Consider the following 8734-nt stretch of genomic DNA (forward strand, 5'->3'; position numbering starts at 1 on the left):
GAGAGAGAGAAAGGGAGGAAGGGAGCTGTTGTGAGACAATACAATGGATTTTAAAAGATAATATGTATATAATAAGTACAACTATCATACATATTAAGGTGGGTTCCTATGATTGAGACAGGAAGCGGTATGAAAATTAAGGGAGGAAAAAATAAGACCATTAAACAAGAAAGAAGCTTTGAAAAGATGGGTATTTAAGGTGACTTAAATTGAAGAGTGTGTTTAATTCAGCTGTCTCAACCTGTTTCATTTTTTAAAGCATGCGTATATTAAAATATGTAAAAGTATACATATTAAAATGTTAGGGCCGGGGATTTAGCTCAGTGGTTTCACCACCTGCTGTGCAAGCGCAAGGACCTGAGTTCTATCCCCAGTACCAAAAAAAAAAAGTTAATAGTAGGGGCCAGGGATTTATCTCAGTGGTTCTGCCGAATGCCTCGAAAGTGGAAGGTCCTGAGTTTGATCCCCGATACCAAAAAAAAATACTAATAGTAGTTATCTCTGGGAATGGTATTAAAGGTGAACTTTTTCTACTCTGAATATATATTGCATAATAAGTAACATGCAATTTTTACATTTAAAAAAATTCATCTTACTACTCAGAACTCCTTTCCTGCTATTGGATAAATGTACAATAACTTATTAAAATCAGCTGCCTGTGTGGTCAGAGTCATGTTATTGTTTTTCCAAAATGTTCCAAAATAGCTCTGGAATGAGACCAATGGGACCACCAGATAGCTATCTAGCCTCACCCTTCTTTCCATGCAAATGAAGACCAAGCCTCCAACTCATCTTTGGCAGAAGCCTCTGTGGGATGCTGGACAACAAGGCCTCTCCTTCTGGGCTGAGGAAAGGAGGGGCAGCACTAGGAACTCTCAAAGTTGGCTCAGAACATCCTCTGAAAAGCTGCCTTGAGCAACAGTTGCCAAGACAAAAGGTCCCATCTCAAGGGTGGAAACTCTATTTGCAGCTTTGTAGACACAGGTGTTCTAGGCGACTTAAGACCTACAATGAGGGACGGTGTTCAGTGTTCAGGAATAGCTCAAGAGGCCTTCCCCTCAGAAGCCAGCTCTGGAGGCCCTCAGTGTATGTTCTAACTATATTTGGCAATGCAAACCAAAGAGGTCAGTGGCTTAGCTCAGGGGGGAAAAGGCTATTCCTGATTTATAATCCCTGCTGCAAACCAAGACCAAGAATTTAAAACTTACTTCATTTATTTATTTTGCTCACATTGAGCTTACTGCTGAAGCAGCTCTCCTTTCCAGTCTTACCAGCCCTCATGTAAATCTTTCAGAACCACAGGTATAAATCACCTACCCAAACCATCCCTGCAGTTGAGGACATCTGGGGACAAGTGGCTTGAGAACCCAAATGTTAAAATTATCCCACTTTACTCTTTATGACTTCATGGCATCAAAATAGCCTGTAGCATTTGGGTGCAAATCCAGCCTCCATCACTTACTACTCACTGTGTGACCTTGGTTAAGTTTCTTTATGTCTCTGAGGTTCAGTTTCCTTATCTACAAAGACAGATAATGGCACCTACTTCACAAGGCTGCTGTAAGAACTAGATGAGATAAGGTATAGAAAGTGGCTAGGAGAATATCTGACACCAAGCAAGTGCTAAAAAAAGAATCAGCTTTCATTCCTTCTCATCTCTCCCCTGCACCCTTAGCTGTTCAGGCAACATGTTGGCTTTTCAAGAAATCACCTGGTATCCTTAGTTGATTACAAATGGATGGTACTATTCCCACAGCCAGCAACGGTAGCTGCAGATAAAAGCTGTGACTACTTCTCAGCTGTGGACAGGTCCAATCAACTCACAAATGACTCATCGTTGATAAATGATGTGTTCTTGGCATTGAGAGGCCCTATCCTGATAAACTTTGGATCTTACCAAAAAAAATCCAGAAGGTTGATCGAACAGCTTACAGAGAAGGGCCCAGGATTTGATGGTGACCTTCGGTTAATCCTAAACACTACCAGACTGGTCATAGGGGGCTCTCTGTCTCCTCAGAAAGGTCTGCAGTCACAAGACTGGCAGTGGGAAGGACTCCAGCTGAGCAGCTGCCTCTTTCCTCTCAGAGCTAAACCATTTCAGATTCACTTGCTTAGGATTTCCTGAAGTCATAAGACTCCCGGGAAGAAAAGGCTAAATGCCTGCTCCCTGCTCACAGCGGCCCTAAGCTAGGGCCCAACGTGCCTTTGGCAGCTTTGTCTGGGGGCTGAAGCTCTGCCAGGGTGAGGTTTGGCGGAGGACTCCGGGCCTAGGGGGCAAACCTCGGCTCAAGGAAAAGGGTGAGTATTTCATCTTGAGCCACTGTTTGCAAGGCTGAAGTGTTCGCTGCTGTCAGCAGCTACCATAGTCCCCGCAGACCTCCACCCTGGGACCGAAATTCCTTGACCGTAACTTTTAGTCACTCTCTCATTCATAAAAGTCCTGTACTTTTCAGTGCCTGGCGCAGAGTTCCCCCCGTGTGAATGTCGATTAAGGGGGTCTCTGTGGTTGCACTTGTAACACCCTCACTTCTGGCAGACCTCAAAACGTTAAGGGCCACTAAGAAAGGACACGGAAACCTTATGGAATGGACCGGCAACTGCCTCCACTTTGGGTCTTCAAGATACTGCCTGAGATAAAAGTGGGGCAGGGAAATCAAAAATCAAGGGTGCCTCCCCTTACACTCCCTAATTGTTCACATGCCTCTGCCCTTCAAACCACTCACAGGGGCTTAGTATCCAGCATCTATCAGCGGAACTCGGGGCAACCTTCTAAAATGATAAGACATAAAGCAAGGAGGAGGAAGGAAGGAGGGAGGGAGAGAAAGGAAGTCCAGAGAGAAGTGCTGCGAAAATGTAAAAAGCTTGAGGAGGAAGGAAGGGGAGAGCTGCAGGGGGAGGCGGAACAATGAAGGTCTCCGGCCGTCAGAGGCGCACGGTTCCGGCAGCACGTCCGTCCAGCCCGCCTCCGGCCAGCAGCTGCACGCTGCGCAGTATGTGGGCGCTGAGTCACTGTCCCAGAACAGCGAGCCGCCGTGCAGGTCGGGGGGGGGGGGGGGACTGGCTGGCATCTGTAAACTGTTTTTTTTCTTTCCTCTTTCATTAAGGTTGTGTGCTGACTCCCACGTAGGAGAATTTATTAAACCGCACGTACAGCCTCGCCGCTGGGGGGGGGGCCTATCCGCGGCTGCCGGCAGGGGGCGCCACCGCCTAGCCTATGAGCCCTTTGGCTTGTGGGACTCCAGCAGGGAGGAGGCTGGGGTTACTGGCTGCCGAGTTTTCTAACAAGTCCAAACATTTTTGCTGGGGTAGTTTCAAAATTTAAAACCCGAAGCTGACAGGGTAAGCCCCTCCACTTAGCCTGAAAGACCACCCCGACTGTCCTAAGTGCGCTATCGCGCAGGGTTCCCCGAGAGACTCCCTAAAACTGAGACGCCGTTGCGCAATTCGGGGTGCGCGAGCTCGCCTCCCCACTAGGGCTCACCCTCCCCCGCCCCGCCTGGTTGCCACGCGAAGCAGTGACCTCGGCCGTCTCCGAGAAGCCCTGACTCGCACCCAGGACCTAGGGTGTGAGCATCCCCCCTGGAGAGCAGAGCTCTCGACGATTAAACCCGCGCGGAGCTGGCAGAGCCAGCTCCCACCCGCACCGCCACCCCACATTCCGGAGCCAGGCGGCGGGATCCGTAGGATCCGGGGCTGACTGGGTCCAGAATTTTCCCTGGATGCTTGAGCCGAGAATGAATCAGTGTTGAGACAGTTTATTTGCTGTTCGCATATCACCCATTTTATGTAAATAGATTATACAGACACAATGTTCCCTTCTTCCACAGGGGGTAATCAGGTGCACTTTTATTTTGTGCACACACACACACACGCACACACACACACACGAACTCCACGAACCCAAACAATAATATTACACCTCGCTGAGACATTCACGTCTTTAAAATAAGTGGGGGGATATAATTGCTCTAAAATGCCCTTAATGCAATATATAACGTACAAAAATATCTCTATATATTTGAAGTTACAAAATAATCTTGACAGCAAGAAACTTAAATATTGATAGTTACCTCTATATACGTACAACACGCATTGCACTTTTCCTCTCTAGGTTTTGGAAAGTTCAAGTAATAATATTGAGGCTTGCGCCCCGGTTGGGGTGACACCCCGTGAGAAATTGGTTCGTGGGCGGGCAAGGCAGTGGCTCAGACCCCCGCCCCAGGGTCTCAGCATTTAAGTCTCAATTTCTCCTCCTATTCTCCTGCGCCCCATCCCCGGCCCCGGGGAGGAGGGACTCAGGCCCTGATCAGAGTGAAGAAACCATTACCCTCAAAGGGAAAGGGTCCTGCGAAGCCAGGGCTCCGACCAGACGGTGGGTCCTCGACTCGAAGTCTCTGCAGGACTGACAGACAGTCTCAGCCTGCTTCCTTGCCGAAGTCCAGGAGCCTAAATCCTCGGGAGGGTGGCGAACAGTTGGTGCACCCTGGTGTCGCGAGCCGCGAGCGCCTGTCGCTCGGAAGACACCAGAGTCCGGTCCTGTCCGGCTTCTGGCAGGGAACGACGCCGCCGGCGCCCATAGCCGTGGGGGCTGATCTTGCTTTGAGGGGCGAAGCCGTCCTTGTCCTTGTCTGTGAATTTGTAGATCTGGTGCGCCAGCTTCTGGACCGTGCACGTCCCGAAGCGGCAGCCAAAGCTTCGGAGGCTCTGGCGGTGGCGCTTGACTCGGGTGAGGCTGGCCTCCCGACCACTGGGGAGGGAAAAGAAGACAACTTGAGACCCCCCATCAGGCAGGACTTTAACTCCAATTGCCAGGGACGAGAGCCATTCTAGGACCCCAGGGAGCTGGAAATTGTTCCCACTATCTATGTTGTGATCCAGCCCGCCAATCCCTCATGCCTTCTGCACTGGGCACAGTTACCTGGGCTGGGGCCTGCCGGAGCCACTCTTTAAGTCCTGAGGCCCAAGGTCTGTCTGGGTAGACCCGGCCTCCGCGTCTGCGAGCCCAATGGGGTTGCTGTCGGTCACTGGCAGTTCTCTCTTCTCACGACTGACAGCCCATTTATTCCATCTTTAAAAACACAAGCAGCCAGACCCGATCAGCGTGCGTCGGGGAGACTGGTAGCGGGGTCCCGCTCCCAGTCACTTATAACCCTGGGGACCAGCGGGCAGTTTTTCCCTCGTCTGCTGGGGAGCAGGGCTGGGGAGGGCGCTGCTCCGACTCACTTCTTTAGGAGCTCAGGCGCTCGGTCGAGCGGCGCTGCGTCAGCGTCCAGGAAGGCCACAGCGCCCAGCAACACCAGGGCCACCGAAACCAGCTTCATTCTGGCGATGCGCAGACCTGGAAAAGTCAATCGGAGCCAAGCATTTGTACCCGGCCAGCTGCACCGCCCGGGCGGGGCACGGAAGGCGGGCGGGGGGCTGGCGGGCCGGCGGGGGCTGGTGCTGCCGCGCTCCTCCGGGTTCCCAGGCTCATCTCCCCTGGGCGCACAGCGGCGCCAGAAGCGTCAGGCCAGCACAGAGGGTGACAGGCCCCGCAGGGGAGGCCGCTGCACAGCGTCAGGCTCCCAGGAGTTTCCTGCTCAACTCCTCGGGACTTTGTTCAATGAGCGGAGGGCACTGGGTGTGTTCCGCTCCATCTGTGTGCATGCGCTGGGCCCGGGATGTAGGGTGTACTCCAAAGGACCCCCCAAAATGAGCTGCTCTCTTCACCCCGCGCTCCCGGCTTCGGAAAAGCGCCCCCACCCTCTGCTGAGCCTGCGGCACCTACCTGCTAAATGAGTGATCCACTAAGAACTTGGAGGAGAAAGTCCGAGAAGTCCTTCTGACAGTGCGAAACCCCAAAGTTCAAGACTGTGGTGAGAAGCCAGAATTGGTGAGGCTGGAGTTGCTCTGCCTAGTGTCACCGAGACACCACTCAGAAGCCAGCGCTGGGTCCTGCGCTTTATAAGAGTGCAAGGGGCGGGGCTTGGGCTGCCCTCGAGCCCTCCCTTTCCTCGGGCGCGCGCTTCTCCAAGTGGCACGCGCTTTGCTTTCCTGTGGGTGTGGGTTTGAAGGGTCTCTAGTGCCCACAGGGCTCAGAGATAAGCTCCAGGAGATTGGTGCAAGAACTGCCAGAGGCTAAATTCTCTTAATTCTGGCGTGTGGTTCAGACAGTAGGAGGGGGAAAGGAGGACCACTACAGCTTTTGGGGGGACTTATTCCAGGACTTATACATCCAGAGTAGGGGGCTTCCTGGCATAGCGTTGCAAGAGTCAAAGGGGTCGGGAGGACCGCAGGGATGACCCGAGGCAGGGGAGCTGTAGCCTCAAGTGGACCGCGCCCCCTGCCGGCTCAGCGACTGACCCAGCCTCGCCCCCAGGCTCCTGCCGAGCCCAAAGCAAAAAGGGTACCGAGCAGAGTGGAGCTCGCCACCAACACCACCACCACCACCACCACCACCACCACCACCACCACCACCGGCACCACCACCACCACCACCCCAGAGCGGCCCCAGGGTGTTGATTTCGCAATAAGAGCAAAGCTCGAAACCACTGTAATAAGGATTGGGATTTGGACGGGGTAGTTAACAGAAGTTTCAGAATTCGTGTGCCTATTTGGAAATACAGGAATATCTAAAATTAGAAAGAGATACCATTTGTTTTTTTACTCCCCTTACTCCATAATCCAATTATGCCTTATAAGGTTATAACCTGAGAGTTTGCCTGGCTGCTTTCATTCACCCATTGTAAACGTGAGGACTGGCTGCCAAGAGCACACTAATGCTTCACGTATGTTAATAGCTTTACAGTTTACAAAGCACAACCACATCGCGGTGTCCTTTGATCCTGACACTCACCTTCGAGTTTGGTGAGGAAGGTAATATCACTTTTCCTATTTCACCAAGTATAAAATTGAAGCTCTAAGAGCTGAATTTTATTGTCCTCAAATCACACTAAAGGTAGGTAGGAAGCAACAGATTCCTAATTCTGAGCGATTAGGCAACCGTGGTGGATTGGGGTGCGGCGGCGTGGATTCTTCTAAGCTGGGGTCACTCTCTCCTTGAGGAGGAGAGAGTTCCAGCCCCCACCCAAAAAATGTGCCTGTTCATAATGAATCAGTTTGAACACGTTTGTCACCGTTTGTGCTTGTCCCTCATATCGACTTGATGTTTTCTATTTCTTATTTCCCTTTAGAAGGCCAAACTGAGAGCAGGCTCAGCCTTAGGGTGCTCCCTGCTTGTGTGAGGATCTCTCATGTCCTGTCACCTGGTACTTCACTCAAATTTCCTGGAGCCCGGTGACCAGATTGACAGGCTACTGAGGAAATTGGCTTTTAGGTTTCACTCCTTAGTTTACTTGCTCATGGTCATGTCCTCTCTCTAGCATCCCCATCTAGTCCAGCACCAGAGTAGACTTGCAATCCAAGTGAGGGTAGGGGACAGATTCGAGATTGTGGCTCTGGTGGGGGCTTGGGACTTACCGAGAATCAGTGAGGTACAACCTGGAGAACCGGCCAACCTCCAGCCAGATGGCTGGCTGCATGACAGCCCCTGCAGTGGCCCGGGTCAGGCGGCTGGTCTCTCTGCACAACAGACAACAGGTATTACCACTAGCCAGCTAGTTCCAGAAGCTTCTCCAGCCTACTGTTTTTCTTGCTCACTCCTCTCCCGCTTTCCATCTCTTCCCTTTGCTTCATCCCCACAATCATCTTCGCGTGGATCCTGTCCAGGATAGGCTGTTAGTTTCTGAGGGTACAATCTACCTGACTCCAGCTTCCAGCTGGGTCCCTGCCAGGTCATGTTTTACTTTCATTTCCCCTGATGCATGCCTTGAACTGCCCAGGAGGCCAAGGACAGCTGGACGCTGGCCCACAGCCAGCCAAGGTCTTATGATTTAGACTCCTTCCTTCCAGTCCCCACTGTCTTTGAGGGGTTCCATCTTCAGAGAATTCTGTGACTCTACCTCCTTGCCTTCTAGCTATGTTCTTTAGGAAAACCTGTGCTTCTTGGAGGAAACTGAATTCTGGATTCAGGAGTGGCGTGAGGGAACCTGAAGGATCAAACTCCTCTTTGAGCTGCAGGTGGCTTCAAGAAGAAAAGCAAATCCAGGGGCACTAGGCTCCACCAAACTGCATTCGTAAGCCAGCAGCAGGAATTGTTAGGCAGTCTCACCTGGAACCCTTCACACTATCCTCCTGTCCACTATCCTCCTGTGTGCTCAGACTTATGAGATCTGCCACTTGAAAACCAAACCAATTCTTTTCTTTATGTGATGTTTTGGATTGGCAGTTTAGAGGACTTTGCTAGAAAGCACATACATTGGAAAGTGTATCTGCATTTGCGTGAGTGAGCAGGAGGAGGGGCCAGTGTCCTCCCCAAAGTGTCAAGGGGTTCAAGTAGAAAAAAGATAAGCAATTCCCCAAATCTCCATATCTTTTTTTTCTTTTCTTGTGGAATTGAATTGCCTTACTTAATCATTGTAAAGGGGAAAAAAATCACTGAGTGAATGTGTTTTGGGTTTAATGGGCCTATCTAGAAAGAAACACCACAGTGGGAGTTCCGCTTGGGTGATTTGTTAGCAGTTGGGTATACTCAGGTTCCAAGGATTATACAGTCACATTGAGCAGAGACAGTACAAGGAAAGGAAGGAAGAAAGGAAGGAAGGAAGGAAGGAAGGGAAGGAAGAGAGAGGGAGGGAGGGAAGAAACATCTTAAAATCTTCCTGGCAAGAAAAGAGATTCTGGTTAATGGAGATCT

At 51.1% G+C, this 8734-nt stretch overlaps 1 protein-coding gene across 1 annotated transcript; it reads right to left on the bottom strand.

Moving 5' to 3' along the window:
* Positions 1-3739: 3739 nt before the first annotated feature.
* On the bottom strand, positions 3740-5916 carry Adm (adrenomedullin). The gene is made up of 4 exons (XM_004851412.3): positions 5768-5916; positions 5224-5338; positions 4919-5068; positions 3740-4747 (listed from the first exon to the last, which is right to left on the bottom strand). The coding sequence occupies exons 2-4, from the start codon at positions 5319-5321 to the stop codon at positions 4447-4449; spliced, it is 549 nt and encodes a 182-aa protein (XP_004851469.1). The 5' UTR covers positions 5322-5338; positions 5768-5916; the 3' UTR covers positions 3740-4446.
* Between the last annotated feature and the right edge of the window lie 2818 nt (positions 5917-8734).

Source organism: Heterocephalus glaber, unplaced genomic scaffold (genome assembly GCF_053883595.1).
Source record: "Heterocephalus glaber isolate CG9 unplaced genomic scaffold, H.glaber_assembly_v1.0 deba00001428, whole genome shotgun sequence".
Classification (NCBI taxonomy): domain Eukaryota; kingdom Metazoa; phylum Chordata; class Mammalia; order Rodentia; family Bathyergidae; genus Heterocephalus; species Heterocephalus glaber.

Excerpts from the sequence above, each read along its gene's own strand:
- Adm (XM_004851412.3), bottom strand. The coding sequence starts at position 5,321 with ATGAAGCTGGTTTCGGTGGCCCTGGTGTTGCTGGGCGCTGTGGCCTTC. Across the intron at positions 5,069-5,223 it reads GCGCCTGAGCTCCTAAAGAA|ATGGAATAAATGGGCTGTCA; the intron begins GTGAGTCGGAGC and ends GTGTTTTTAAAG. Across the intron at positions 4,748-4,918 it reads TCCGGCAGGCCCCAGCCCAG|TGGTCGGGAGGCCAGCCTCA; the intron begins GTAACTGTGCCC and ends TTCCCTCCCCAG.